The sequence below is a fragment of the Protomyctophum bolini genome (genome assembly GCF_963924005.1).
Source record: "Protomyctophum bolini genome assembly, chromosome: 9".
NCBI lineage: Eukaryota > Metazoa > Chordata > Actinopteri > Myctophiformes > Myctophidae > Protomyctophum > Protomyctophum bolini.
The window spans coordinates 22304386-22320685 of NC_137870.1; the positions used below are offsets into that span (position 1 = coordinate 22304386).

At 41.1% G+C, this 16300-nt stretch overlaps 1 protein-coding gene across 1 annotated transcript in view; it reads right to left on the bottom strand.

The window, feature by feature from the left end:
- Nucleotides 1-310: 310 nt before the first annotated feature.
- LOC308321436 (neprilysin-like) overlaps nt 311-16300 on the bottom strand; it is a 50076-nt gene continuing 34086 nt past the window's right edge. Inside the window, exons 13-23 of the mRNA XM_080772312.1 lie at nt 15735-15863; nt 9583-9681; nt 7754-7831; nt 7435-7538; nt 6889-6947; nt 6232-6351; nt 5999-6132; nt 5542-5607; nt 3421-3516; nt 2274-2350; nt 311-2104 (exon numbers count right to left, since the gene is read on the bottom strand). Coding sequence (XP_080628438.1) covers nt 2005-2104; nt 2274-2350; nt 3421-3516; nt 5542-5607; nt 5999-6132; nt 6232-6351; nt 6889-6947; nt 7435-7538; nt 7754-7831; nt 9583-9681; nt 15735-15863 — 1062 coding nt within the window. The 3' untranslated portion in view covers nt 311-2004. The remainder of the gene's footprint in view (nt 2105-2273; nt 2351-3420; nt 3517-5541; nt 5608-5998; nt 6133-6231; nt 6352-6888; nt 6948-7434; nt 7539-7753; nt 7832-9582; nt 9682-15734; nt 15864-16300) is intronic.

Genomic DNA, 16300 nt, shown 5'->3' on the forward strand with positions numbered 1-16300 from the left:
TACCATGTGTGTACTTAAGCCTTACTGTGTTGCCCCCTCGGGCTATGACCTGACGAAGATGTAACTTAAACATCGAAACGTTGTCACTTTTATTTGCACCCTGTTATTAAATTAAGGGCCTGAATTGTCTGAGCTGCTCCAGTGCCTTCTTTTTCGCATGTAACCTGTCCTGCTTCTGAGATGCACCAGACTGGCCTGCCATAGGCTAGAGGCGCGGTTGGAACTCCCTTCTACACACTTGTACGGTGTGTGAGCACACAACAAAACAATCCCTCCAATTACCCTGGAGAAGACACAGTATTTTCTTTAAAGATTTATTTTAAAAGCAAAAAAAATTGCTCCTCAAGATGCTTGTTATCAGTATCATTATTACAAAGTATCTAAATACAGGCAACTGAGGTATATCTGTCTGTTCCTCTACAGGTGGAGTGTGTTTTGAGAGAGAGAGAGAGAGAGAGAGAGAGAGAGAGGGAGGAAAAGGCAGAGACAAGGAGACAGAGTGAAATGACAGTGTAGTACAAAACGGATGTGGCAAGTGTATGCAATCAGATCATGGCACATTAATCTCTATATCGATTTACATATAAAAAAAATGAAATAAAGCAACACAAATCCTTGCTTGAGATCCACTGACTTGATGCAAACTACCTTCAAATAGCTTTGAGAAAACTACATTTACACTTAGGTAGATTTGTAAAGATCCAGCTCAAGGAGAAAGGCTAGAGTTCATCCTTTAGTCCTTGGCAATTATCGGCTCATGTATCATTTGGCTCATGTGGAGAATCTAGAGATAAGAGGTGAATTATCACTAAAGTTTATGTGAATAAAAGCAAGGTGAACATGAGATAACTGAGAAAGGATGAACACTATTTTGAACACTTAACACTTTCCTTACCATTTCTACTCTCCTGCATACTGTGCATGTTCAAAACATCCCATCCCTCTCTCTCGCACGTGCGCACACGCGCACACACACACACACACACACACACACACACACACACACACACACACACACACACACCATCATGTAAGGCGTACACATTTGCTTGACATTATGCAGTGATCATATTGGCATAGAAAGAAACATTGCAACATAGACAGAATAGACAGAGAGTGAAAAAAGGGATACATGTTTCATGTCTGTCGATTGTCAGCTTTATAATTCCTGATGAGGCGTCATCTTAAAAGGCAAAAATGTCATTTTGGTTTTCATTTTAGAGTAGACCATTATTTTGGTCTTAAACTGTTCTCACTTGGTTTAAAACTACAATAAAGTTGTAACATTAAATATAGAATAATATGTTGTTCTAGTTATTCTTATTGGCCTATTCAATAAAATAGATCTGATTTCCTTAAATATGCAACAAATATAGAAATAATTTAGCTAATATAACTGTTACATTACAGTCAATGAATACACCTAGAGCACATTCATATGTAGGCTATGTAAAGAGATGGTCTGGTAGATTAAGACCAAAACCAACTAGAATACATGAAAGGTGAACAGTTCAGGGCCAAATATAATAGTATCATCATACAGTCCACACACACACACACACACACACACACACACACACACACACACACACACACACACACACACACACACACATACACAGAAGCCTCCAAAAAGAATACATTTCAATGACAGAAAAATAAAATACTAAAATAAATGACTGATGGCATATATATAAAAATTGAAGATGGTCAATGACCAGGACAGATCATATCCAGTGGGGAACAGCATACTGTAATGAGGCTGACTGAATGAAGAACAGTTTCAGTGAGTCACAGAGACACAGTACTCTGTCTATTCATAAAAGGTGCAGTCCACTATCGTTTGAGGAAGTGTGAACTGCAGACGGCTGGTAGAGTGTGGTCCATCCAGGAGAGAACTAAAGGGGGGAGCATTCCCATCCCTAGCCCAGACTAGTGCTCTAACAGAGGGAAAGTCCTTGGGAGTCTTTGGGAGCACCTCAGTCTGCACCAAACCCCAGTCTCTCACCAGACCTGGCAAACATTATCAGGGACCATGTAGTTGTTCTCCTTGCAGCTGAATGCTTTGGCGAACTCTGGGAAGTTCTGGAGGGAACCCAGTACCCTGTACCCCAGATGAAGGAATTAGATAGAGTAAGGGCAAACGTTTGTTCCAGAAAGAGTTTATTTGATAAATGAAATTGGCCATAGTACTTATTGGTTATAGTCTTATAAATACTGTAGATGCTTTCAAAATGCTGATTGATGCAGATGTTGCAGAAGCTTGAACCTACCTGAACATTCCTGGACTGTGTACGTCCACTTTGATGGAGTTTACAGCTTGCTCCGGTCGATGTGTTCCACACCAAACCTGGAAGAGATACAAATTGTGGCAGCAATACATTAATGCTTATTGCTGTGCTGCTGTCGGTCTGGCATCCATCCACCTACTATCTAGACCATTAACCATCTGTCAGGCTGTTTCATCTATACATCCAAAAAAGAAGAAGGAAGTCTGCACACCGTTTTATAAGCTCCCAAAAACAAAATGAATTACCAGAGCAGAAAAAACATATACCACCTGACTAGTATGAGTACGTTGTATATGTTTTTTCCCCCGCTCTGGTACATGTGCAGACTTCTTCTTTTACAGTTTATTTATTTTGTTTGAGCACCTGTTGAATTTACTGGGATGTTGCGTCGACCTCCTGACCACTATCATCCATCCATCTATCAATCAATCCATCCATTCATCCGTCCGTCCGTCCATCCATCCATCCATCCATCCATCCATCTGTCCATCCATCCATCCATCCATCCATCCATCCATCCATCCATCTGTCCATCCGTCCGTCCGTCCGTCCGTCCATCCATCCATCCGTCCGTCCGTCCGTCCGTCCGTCCATCCATCCATCTGTCCATCCATCCATCCATCCATCTGTCCATCCATCCATCCATCCATCCATCTGTCCGTCCATCCATCCGTCCATCCGTCCGTCCGTCCGTCCATCCATCCACCCATCCATCCATCCATCTGTCCGTCCGTCCATCCATCCGTCCATCCGTCCGTCCGTCCGTCCATCCATCCACCCATCCATCCATCCATCTGTCCATCCATCCATCCGTCCATCCATCCATCCATCCATCCATCCATCCATCTGTCCATCCATCCATCCGTCCATCTGTCCATCCATCCACCCATCCATCCATCCATCCATCCATCCATCTGTCCATCCATCCATCCATCCATCTGTCCATCCATCCATCCGTCCATCTGTCCATCCATCCACCCATCCATCCATCCATCCATCCATCCATCTGTCCATCCATCCATCCGTCCATCTGTCCATCCATCCACCCATCCATCCATCCATCTGTCCATCCATCCATCCGTCCATCCATCCATCCATCCATCCATCCATCCAACCACGCACCCACTACCTGAGCGAAGTTAAGAAAGAAGAGTTGATCATGGGAGAGTTCAATGCCAGGCAATGGATGCTCCTTTCCATGCTTGTTCACATAGTTCTTGTAGGCCTGCAATGCATCAACAACATACATAGCTTTAGTTCTTAAACGTTGGCATTTTATTTCAAGATATATATATATATATATATATATATATATATATATATATATTGCAAAAAAACTTGATCGGGACATTCCCAGTATCAATATTAAATATTATATCCATATCATGATATTAGACTGGATATTGTCTGTGATTTTGGATATTGTACTATTGTGATATGGCATAAGTGGTCTATAAAAATGTCTGCAGATACTCAAAATCAAATAATCGGATCAGGAGCAAAATAACGGGACATCCCTAATATATATATATATTCGAAAGATCGAAATAAACTATTCATTCATTCATTAATTCGTTCATATATAAAATATAGGTAGTTTTGGTGTTTTGTAAAATGACACATGCCGTTATATATACTGTTATAAAAAAGGAAAACAATATTTCCCCATAATGAGGTAACATGGAATCATATTTACACCCCAATAACACCCCAAAATAGGAACACCTGAGTAAAAATCTTCACCAAGGGACAATTTGCCCACTGAGGGGCATGTTCGCTTTACAGACAGTGTAACACAAATACATATACAATATATCACTCAAGGACATTGAGGGTCCAAAACAATGGCATGGGCCATTGAGATATCACTCACTGTGCTGAAGGTTATTACTAAGGTAGTACCAGTAATCATAATGGCACAGCATGACCATTGGTTTGTTACAATTTTTATGAAGAAATGTGACACTGAGTCCAATGCAGCCAACCAGTAAATTATATTAGAAGAAGAGACAGACTAAATAAAACATTTTCATCAGTGTCATGTCTGCATAATAATGCGGACAAGTCTAGGACCGTGGCCAAATACTATTCACTGCTACAACTGACTCTTCTCTGAAAATCAATACATTTTTCTTTGGTCTTAGCCATATTTATTTGGAGGGAAGAACTGAAATGAATCAAGGACGGGGCCAGGATCTTGCTCTGATTACAGAGTAATCAGCATCGACAAATCTTGATGCATGATTGATCAAATGAAAGTGGTGAAAGCACCCATGCAGCCCTGGGGGGATCCAGTCGAAGAGTGAGAGAGTTTACTGGACACGGTTCCATTAACACTGTTTGTTAAGAAGTCAGTGAACAAACTGCCTGTGTGCAAGAACATGTGGCTGTATAATTAAAGGGCCACTTCCCCTTTTGCATCCAGATCTTATTTGAATGATGTTTGGGAGACAAGAAACAGTTTCCTGGGGGTTATTATGTGTTATATTATGATGTTATATTTTAGTATTTCAAAGTGCCAGTGATGTCATGGACACTGGTCTCACTTCCTTTCTGTAAAGCCCATCACACACCGTCGCCGCGCGTCAAAACAGCCGCATCCATTATTTTCAATGAATGGTTAAATACTTCAGTCTAAACTAAATACTGAATACTTTGCACTTTGTACTTTATCTTGTCAATCCTGTGTTATTTACCTTTTGTGTTCAACTGTGTCTAGAAATTTGACTGTTAGTGTTAGCCTATCCCTAGCCTCGGGACTGCATGGCTTTTTGTTTTTAAAAGGAAAAAAAGCCTAGGCGAGCCCAGCAAGAAAAGTGGCATAGGAGTGGGAGTAAACCTTGTATTTATCTAACCAATACCAGTGCAGAGCTGTGTCACTCCAAATTTGGTGACGTCAGTGTTCTCCGCTGCATTCTACTGGGGAGGGGAGCGGGCGGAGGGGAGGTGGGCTCATAGGTTGGTGAACCAAAGTTGGTGTCAGTTTCCAGCACTAGTTTACTCCGCCCCTCTATGACCAGAAAAGCATAGGGCTCTTTCAGGCTAGCCTATCCCTGTGTTGATTGTCAGTTGTGTTCACCTGTGTGTATAGACGAACCACTTGAATACAGCGACACCGTAACTACAGGGCAGTGCTCTGTGGATTTGTTCCTTGTGTTCCCTGCCAGTTCTTAAACATTGTTACACAATTATGTTCTACTTGGCTCCTGTTTTGCCAGCGGTCCCAGAGTGGTTCCTAGTTGCCAATTACCTGAAAAGCTTGTCGTATCCCTCCGTTGTCAGCAATATTCTCTCCCAGTGTGTTGTTCCCATTTAACTAAAATGAGAGAGAGAGAGCGAGAGAGAGAGAGAGAGAGAGAGAGAGAGAGAGATTGACTACAAATATAATGCTGTATTTCAGCAAAACATTGATGATTTCTTGTAAAGTAATAGTCTGTGTGCTAAAAGCAACATTTTATTCTGACCCCTCCACGAAAAGGCCTCGTTGTCCTGACCCCTTATCCATCATTTATACGGATACATTTATTTATTATGGATAAATAGTGTGGACTTGAAAAACAGTTTTTCATCTGTAGTACTAATTGGAGAGAAGAGAAAAATAAAGAAATGGAACGTGTGAAAAATAAAATAAATAAATAGACTGAGAAGCACAACTATAATACTGCACATATACGCAAGTAAATCACAATAATGTGTAAAGGACCTACATGAAGCCCATTGGCCAAGTCCCAGGAGTAGTTGCCATATTGGTCCACCATACATTTAGACAGCTCCAGGAACCCCTGAGTGGATCCTGGTGTCCACCAGTCCTTCAGGTCTCCATCTTTGTCATAGTTGCGACCTAGTAAGCAAGTGAAACAGCATTAGCATTGTTTTCTCATGAAATGGAACGCAATCCCTCAGAGCTGCATCGGGGAGGAACAGTGTGGGAGACACTCACCGTTATCATCAAAGCCGTGTGTGATCTCATGCCCAATCACCATGCCAATGCCGCCATAGTTGAGAGACTTAGATTGGCCCTTGCTGAAAAAGGGAGGCTGAAGGATGCCTGCTGGGAAAACTGACATGAAGGAGGAAAGCTTTATTCATTTTGGACTTTGGATTTTATTTACAGTAGGCAGTGTAAAAAGTATTCCGATTACGTAACCACTTTTTAGCATGTCATATTAAACAAATACATAACGTTTTAAAAAAGTCCTGTATTCCAAATATTACTTTAATCAGACAAGTAAAAGTACCTCACAATTGTACTTAAATCATGGTAGTTGAGATTGAATTAGTTACTTTCCCCCAATGTAGATTGTTAAGTGTAGAGAGACAGGAAACCATACAGTAGCAGAGAGAGAGAGAGACGGTGATCAGGAGTCCTCACACGCACAAGGAGCATAATTCTGTGAACTATCCAGCTGATCCAATAAGCACCCAGTATGCAAACAGCTTTTTGAACTGTGATCTCACATAATGACATAATGTCCGAGACAGCAATGATGATAGATGTGAATCTGCATGTGATGTGCAGCTATGCATGTATTTGTGTAGGTGTTTGTCTGGTGGCATGTATGCATGTGATGTTGTGCACCCATGATATGTGAATTACCTATTTGGTTTTTGCTGGATGAGTAGAAGGCATTGACAATAGCAGCTCCGGTAACCCACCTGAAGTAAAATGGAAAGAGGCATGAGAGCAGGGCAGGGAAAATTGGAATATAGCACACAACACGAGAATTTCATGAAAGATGTGAAGATTGTCGGTGTCTAATAATATCCGCTCCAATGTTAGCACACCTATTTTGCTGTTGAAGGCTTGGAGGCTTGGAGGATGTGTGTGTGTGTGTGTGTGTGTGTGTGCCTGTGTGCGTGTGCATGGTGTGTGTGTGTGTGTGTGTGTGTGTTTGTGTGTGTGTGTGTGTGTGTGTGTGTGTGTGTGTGTGTGTGTGTGTGTAGGAGGAGGTGAATCCACTGAATTGAATCCAGGATTAAAGTGCAATGAATCATGGATATCACTTATTGTACCGTGATAACATGAGCAGTAATTGGTCCACCTACGTTATCTGCAGTGCTCAGTGTTGTGAGTTTAACCAAGTATACAGAATGATCTAGTTCTCCAAACGAGCAGAAAACCACAGTTGAGTAAGGACCTTACTCTTCCTTGTTGACTTTGACTCTCAGTTTCCTCAGGCGTTTCTTCTGCGCATAGTCCAGGTTTTGTAGGATGTTTTCAAAGTACTCCTCTGCACTGTAGTTGAGCTAACCCCAACACACGGGCAACGGAAATATAAACAGGAAGGTTCACCATACTGAGCACAATCAGCCACACATGTCATTAATTCTCTGAAAAGTCATGGCCTGCAATCTGCCAGCGACTGTAACATTTCCATACGAATGATCTGCAATAACATCAACTTCATCTATATTCTGTCTTATGCATATGATCATAATCTCATGATCATATCCTCACTCACATCTTTGTACTCGTTGTTCAGGTATTGTTCATTCATGATGTTTTCAGAGTAGCCAATCCGCTCGCGGATAGCCCGTGCCTACAGAGACAGGGGGAGAACGGTATTGTAAACAAACCCTGGTGTCATGAATATAATTTCAGTCCCATTATCATCATGTCTGTTGAAGTGTTCACTGTTGTGAATGACAGAATAGAATACCGGTAGCCAATAATAGCCTAGAATAGAACAGAACAGAAAAGACGGCTGATATTACTGCTAAATGTAATTGTATCTTCTATAAACAGGGGTGCACATAACTGGTGCGCAGGTGCGCATGCGTGGTCAAAATAAATGTAAACTAAATGAAGCACTCTTGCGTAACCGGTCTGGTGTCACTTACTACAAATGTCTATCTACTGTACGTCCTGTAAACATTTTACTTACACTAGTATTGACTAATCATTACAAGTGGCTCTTATTTGTAAGAGGAAGAGGAAGTCAGTTTTGGTTGTAACCAAGCTGCCATGACAAGCTGTTCGGATCACTAGTCTCTAAACAAGTAAACGAACCCACGTCCCACGTGGATTAATTCTTCTTTACGATATGAAAACCATCTGTGAGCCTTGGTTGGCTTAGAGTGAAACAGAGAGTGAAGTATTTATTAAAATACTCAAGGGTTTGTGATGTGCATAGATATTTAGTTCCATGCAAAGTTAATAGCAATATTGGAAATGCCTCTTTTTTGTATTCTGCAGCTGTTGCATGGAATGGGTTGCCCACAGTCACAAAACTCTTAAGTCCTCCCTAAAGAGTCTTTTAAATACCACAGGTCATGATGTTAGAATTGTATTCTTGTTTTTTATTGTTGTTGTGGGACCACAATGGAAATAAGCCTCTGGGGTTTCTTGTGTGATCCTGTGCCAAAAACATCTTTGTTCTTGTACATATGCTTGTTGTCAATAAATCAATCAATCAATCAAGGACTTAAACAATGTACACACTTTGGAATTATGTTAAATAAGGAACCTCCACAGCATTAAGGTGAGTAGTTTATAAGGCATGGGGAGAGAGTATGTTTTGCACTCCGTCTGTCCGTGTGTGTGTCCGTCCGCCCGTGTACAGCTAATCTCCGGCACCGACGACACCAAACTTTGCGCACACACACACCCTGGATGCCAACGACAAACCTCTGCCCCAATTTTTCACAACAGCCTGTTATAGCGCCACCATGAGGCCGACTTTTGCAAAACACATTTCTGTAGATTTCTGTACTCCTACACATTTTATCCACTCATCACGCAAATCGGTACTATACACAATCTTTAACTGTGATCAACACGGATCTGTCCGTTTCCCCATATTACATCCTCATTGGCTAAGATTTCCTTCCAAAGTTTGCAGGATTGGTCCGTTTAGAACAAAATGCCTCAAATCTTAACACAGCGTGCGATTTCTGTGCAATTATGCACACATATTCCCACTAGGCAGAGGAAGAAATGCCACTTAAAACATTTTCAAATTAGCCTCATGGTGGCATCTGCCTGTTATAGCTCCACCATCAGGACGATTTTTGCAAAACCCATTTCTTTATATTACTCGCATTTTATCCATACATCACGCAAATCCTGGTGGAGACCTGTGCCCCGAGGGGCACTTTTTCTAGTTTGATCTGTGTTGGAGTGCCTCAGTGCGGCTGCAGAACTCATGTGCAATCTCATGATGGCTAAAGTAACGTTGTGGTAGAGTAGAGACATCTGCCCACAGTGTGCACCAAGCAACATCTGCTCTGAGAACTAGCCCCCATAAGTTATGTGCCCCCTGTTTATAAAAAAGAAAATAATGAGCCAAACCTTCTCTGCGGCTGCTTTCTTTGTCTCTGCTTCCATCCAAGTCAAATCATCAAGGTTACTAATGAAGACCTCCCGGATATCAGCAATCATCTCATCCATCTGATGAGATGATGTAGAACACACACACACACACACACACACACACACACACACACACACACACACACACACACACACACACACACAATTTGTTAGACAAAATAAATTTTCACTGTGTCTTATTCTCTTACTGTACTCTTATACTGAGTATGAATACAGAACTATCACAGTACAACAGAGCATAGTGCATTGTATTCTACATTACAGTACCTAGAATGCAAGTCTTTTGCATGTAAACCAAACAGCAACTTTTCTGGAACATGCCTCAGTAATTTAACCACTACTGTGAGCCTTATTGATTGAAACCTTTATAGTCGAAAAGAGCATTGAGGTTCACCCTCATTTGCAATGCTGATGAGATTACACACACACACACACACACACACACACACACACACACACACACACACACACTCAAGACATATACTGCACAGATTATAAACAACACAGCAATAACAAAATAAAACCTTAACAGACAACTACTGTAGTAAGTTAAAAACAATTACATAGTGAGGTAGGGAGATTTAAGAGCAGGTCATTAGAATGTCCATAGGATATTGGGGCAATATTTTTTAGTGCAAGTGTTCCATGAACTGGGGGCATCATGGCGGCAAGCAGCTTTTTCCAGTTCAGACTGAACAGGTTTAACCTCAAGCGTAAGCCAGTCAACTGTTTTGTGCAAAAATAGCTGATCTGCAAGCTCACATCAGGTCATAAGCTATAAAATATTATATTTGTTCCAACTTGAACAATAGCACCTATCAGACCCGCTCTAGTGATTTCTTAAGGCTCAAGGTTCCTCAGGCTCAGACAGAGTTGGGCAAGACAGCTTTCTCTGTCAGTGGCCCAACTTCATGGAATGAACTCCAAAACTCTTTAAAACTGAGCTCCCTGCCTTCTTTCGGTCAGTTCATAGGAATTCTCCAGAACATTTTTCACCGTGATTGCTCCTGCTTCAATTGATTGATTTTTTTTTTTTATGATCTGTACTTTATTTGGATTATTTACAAATACAGAAAACAGACACAAGCTACAACAACAACAACAACATAATACGTATGCATGGACATTATGTATGAACACAGAAACATAATATAAAACAAGAATAATAAAAAATAAATCAAATGAAAAGTTAAAATTAGTTTACATGACCAAACACGCAGCATCATCAACCGTATCATATGTATACTAATACAGTAAACAATCAAAAGGGCATTGCCTAACCATGGTTCACATCAGGGACCTGCAACATGACTGAGGAACACGTTCCACTTCGAATCATATTTATCCAACTGATTATTCATCTTAAAGGATAACCTCTCCAAAGCAGCCACAACACCAAGCTGAGTGAACCATACATATGCTGGAGGCAAAACCTGAGACTTCCATTCCTTAACAATGATTTTCCTGCCCACCATTAATGCTGTATGAATCCAATCAGCTAGAGGTGCTAATAGTGGTGTTAATAGCGATGGATCACCCAGAATAAAGAGAGCAGGTGTATAAGGAATATCCTGGTTTGTGATTTGCATTATATTCTCATGAATAGCACACCATAGCGTCTGTACCCTAGGGCACTCCCACAATACATGAATAAGTGTCATCACACCTCCAGCAAACCGGACTATCTCTGAGCTTAGCCTTAATTGATTTATTTTATTGAGTGGTTGTTCTGCATAAAGTTCCTTTGTAATTTATCCTGATTTATAATGTTGTGTTGGATGTATTGTCTGTATTTTGTGTATTGTAACCTCGGCTACATTGAAAATTAGGGCTTGCCCTCAACTTTATTTCCGAGTATAAATAAAGGTGATGATGATGATGATGAAAATCATAAAATCATTGAACTATTTTCAAAATGTTAGAAAAACTATTGAAAATGTTTGAACATTTTAGAAAAACCCAATGCCCAATTTACAGTAGGGACGCTATATTGAAAGAGCTAGGTTTAAAAAGTACAAAAGGTGGCTGGATGCAAAATCATGCGAGAGGGCTGAGAGGTATGCAGATGGCTATGCACTAGATGGGGTGTACTGTGATAGGATAACAGGAGACAGGGCGTGATATTTCCACAACATGGGACAGGAGTAGACCTGGTGAGCTGTGTGTGCTCATGCATGGCAGCTCCAGGTTATTCAAAGGGAAGGAATATGAGAATCTCTCCCAAATCTGTCATCAGACTCAAATAACATGGCTGTTGGTCATATTGCTTTTCACAGTCTAGTAGCCAAGTTGTATACTAATGCTGTAACAGTGTATGGTTGATAAGATAGCAACAATATTAATACTAGTCGCTCTGGATTAAGAGCGTCTGCTAAATGCCTAAATTGTAAATTTCAAATAGTAAACGAATCATTATCTATTATAATTTATAACCCAAGAAGTCTGCTTTAAAAGACAAAAATTCGAAGGGAATGTGAGCAGACTGGTGAACCAAAAGTTTCTTTACTGAATTGGTTTTAACTTTTTGTCTTGATGAGAGGATGGTAGGCCTATTTCTTTGTTCTTTTTGTTTTGCCAGTTTTTGCTTTATTTAGACACTGGACACATGGACTACTAGGCTGTATACTGTATAACAGAGGCCTGCGTTGGTCTTACTCAGGCCAACTGCTGTTAACACTGATATATTTACAGTATAGTGCTCACTTCATACATTGCAGACTGACTGTACTTACAATATAGATAGACATTACTGTTGCTACTCTGTACCTATATATCTTTATATTTATATATTTGGCGAGACATGACCAAAGCATTTCCGGGGGTCCCGAGCCAAAAACGTTGAGAACCCCTGTTCTAGATGACCAATTTATTGGTGATAGATTGTACATTATACTTACCGCCTTACCGGTATGTCTATATCCACCTATACATGCCTACGTGCACAGTGCACATATTGAACCATATTACTGTTAATACTCTGTATACTACCTGTATACTACCTACTATATGGCAATTTTACTGGTGATAGATTGCAAATTATACTTATCTATACTTATGCTTATCTGGTCAGTACAAAGTACAGATGGCCTGACCAGTCAATTTATACAGTATGGCCTTTTTAATTGGTGATAGAATGTGCACAATTTTCTAATTTCTATCTACGAATGGCTCATAAATTATGCAAACCTGACCAGCCCAGGTGCATATGGACAGGTTGGACATAATGTATTGAAGGTGGTTTCTCACTCCACATCCCTGTACTACTTTCAGCTTCTAGTGTGATTTTGCCTATGAGAAGTCCCTAACTTGAACTGCAGAAAGCTGAACAGTATGAACACTTGCAACAAAGTTAACCAACTTGCAGAAACTGAAAAGAATAAAAGAACGCTGCAATATCTTTCTCTCTGCGCATATTAGCTGTCTTTTGCTGTAATCTGGTAACCACCATTCTGTAACGCGTGAATTCCGTTTGTGTCCGAGCATAGGCATGGTAACGCCCCGCCTGCCTGTGATTGGCCTACCGATACTGACTGTCTTGACTGTCCTCCGAGCTCCGTCCAAGGTGCACGCTAACTTGTACGTTTTATTTTTGTAGAAGAGACAAACTAATATTGTTTATGCCTAATTATTCCTTGCTTTGAAGGAATAATTGATTGAACATCCACGCCATAATATGATTTGGCTGGGTGTGTTCTAAAATAAAGTGTTTGTATTGAAACATTATTGTACTATATAAAAAGGTATATTTTCCCTTCAACTTTATCCTTTTTAGTGTAATAGTATTAGTTTACTATAATTAGATTAATACACGATAATCAACACTAACACTTTATTTACCCAAATCAAATCATAGTACAACATACATATTCAATCAAAGCAATTGCAAGTTAGTTACAAGGCTGCATTCTGTCGCGCATGCCAAGCTGTCATTCTCTTGTATTATTTATTTCTCAATCTCACCACAGAGTAACCTCGCGTCTCGGAGGACAGTCAAGACGGGCAGTGTCAGTAGACCAATCACAGGCAGGCGGGGCGTTACCATGCCTCAGCCATGCCTATGCTCGGACACAAACGGAATTCACGCTTCTGTAACAGTCTGATGTCTGATGTCAATTATGTGCTGGTTAGAAACAGGAACAGTCACGTATAAAAGAAAGCATCACAATAATGTTGTCAATAAAAATTGTATATTGAATGATTAAAATGCAACTAAACCAATCAGCAAAATGAAGGAATTAAAAGAGGGAGGAGGCCGAGACCTGATGGAGAACGACAGAAGCATTCCAGCTTCACATACCATCAGCAGTCTCCTCTATAACTACCACACTGCTTGACTACTCTGACAACACTGTGGTTAGCCACCACCTAGAATGGACACTTACTTACTGGACCTTTTCCACACGAAAGCCTTGCAGTGTGTGTGTGTGTGTGTGTGTGTGTGTGTGTGTGTGAGTGTGACTGTGTGTGTGTGTGTGTGTGTGCCAGCCTGCCTGCCTGCGTGTGTGAGCATGGGTATACAGTATGTGTATGTATTTATACTGTATGTGTGTTTATGCATTTACAATTGTGTGTTTTGTATGAATGCCTATATGTACTGTGTGTTTGTATTTGAGCGGAATATGACAATACACAAAATATTATAGAAATCCAAATAGGTCTCTAGAGCTCTTGGATTTGAACAATCCAAAACGGATGAATTCCTTTTTACTGCTATTTTTAATTTATTGAGCCATCAAATAATGAAGAATGTGACATCAATATTTCAACATCCTTATGCTTAGTCATACACACTTTAAAACATCCTGGACTGCATGTTCAACAGAACACATGCATCAGAATACGATATGAGGTCAAATGAAGGTCACACTTTACAAAAATACTACACTGTGTGTGTGTGTGTGTGTGTGTGTGTGTGTGTGTGTGTGTGTGTGTGTGTGACATGTGATGGACGATGGTTGTATGGTACAGAGTGTAAGCATGTGCTGTGACCTCGAGGAAATGCTTGTACACATTCGTACAATGAGTGTCATGTTTTGCTCAAGGCTGAGGAGTACAAACAGATAGGAAGATATACTCATGGCAGACACCCAAACGCACATATGTCACTCGCACGCACGCACACGCACACACACACACACACACACACACACACACACACACACACACACACACACACACACACACACACACACACGCGCCAAATGCCATATGACAGATCCACGTGGAAGACTAGGCAGTGGTCAATGAGGTGACAGTGATTTACGGTGTGTGAGGCACTCAGAATTATGACAGGTGTTAAAGATATTCTTGCACGTGCATGCCCACAAACATGCGCATGCATGCAGGCAGGCAGGCACGCACACACACACACACACACACACACAATATCTGTTACAGAATGTGTGGTCTGTACACGATGACTGGTGGTAAGCAGCTGCCCTGCCAGTGGCTGCCAGCAAACAATACAACACTGTAGTGACTACACAAGATGCACAAAGTGATACACTTGGTAACAACTCAGTGGAATGTGACTAAAATACCTATTCTCAAAAAACTTGGGCCCAAACACATGGTCAAACATCCTTGCACAGTTGCAACACAGTTAACATGAAACACACCCTGCTCGGCCATTTTTTACGTTTTTTACGTTTGTCTCAACCTTGTGTAGACAAACACACTCCAATGCTACTAGTATGTGCATTTGTAAAACGCATGTTCGCCGGTGTTCATTTTAACGTAGCAGGATGTTCAACTTTTCCAAGCCAATCCAATCTAGTCTAGTCAAATGTGATCAAATCCTGGTCTCCAAACTGCCTCCCCCTGGCCAGCCGGGGCGCCTGATGGAGGGGAAAGGAACTTGTTGGAATAACGTTTTCCTTCCACGCACTACTGTACGTCCAACCAGGGAAACTTCCCCCGGTCAGGTATAAAAGGATCAACTTGGACACTCAGGCATGAAGAAAGCCATGTCTATATATGGGGACTAGGTTGGTGGAGGGTGTGTAGAGCCCAGGATCCATTAGATAATTGACACAGGGGTGAAAAATGGGTTACAAAATCGTGGGATAAAAAAATATAGATAACAAATGTGATCAAACACCCCTACTGACCAGCTCTTTGCTCTCTCCAGAGAAGGCCTCCTCCACATACAGTCTTCCGACAGCATTGTCCATGTTGTTGTTGACATAGAGGGCACACTGGCGCCACACTGCCGCCTCTGACGTCGTACCAGTCAGAGCCTACAGGGGGAGTTACACAGCATTTTTATTCAATGAAGGCAGTCGGAAACAGATGAGGAGTAAATGTATTCTCTGTGTGGAGCCTAGGTGGAGCGGTCTGACCTTGCATCATGGAGAGACTCCCTAGGTGGAGCTCTGTTGTTGGCCTATTAGCTTTAGAAGCACGACATGTACCAATTTAAGTATGGAGACAGAGGGAAGAGGGAGATGGGGAAGTGGTGGGTGGAGGACAGAAAGAAAATGGACACGCACGCACTGTACACACAGCCTGAGTGTTAATGTAACAATGCAAAACAAAATCCTTTAAGGCTCCATTTTTAAACTTCTGTGGTTATACTCAGACCACCATTCTGCTGTGTACAGTATTAACCCATTAAAGACTGGAACACATCTGTGTCACCTTAACTTTTAAACTTTAGCTATTGAAAAATAGCAGA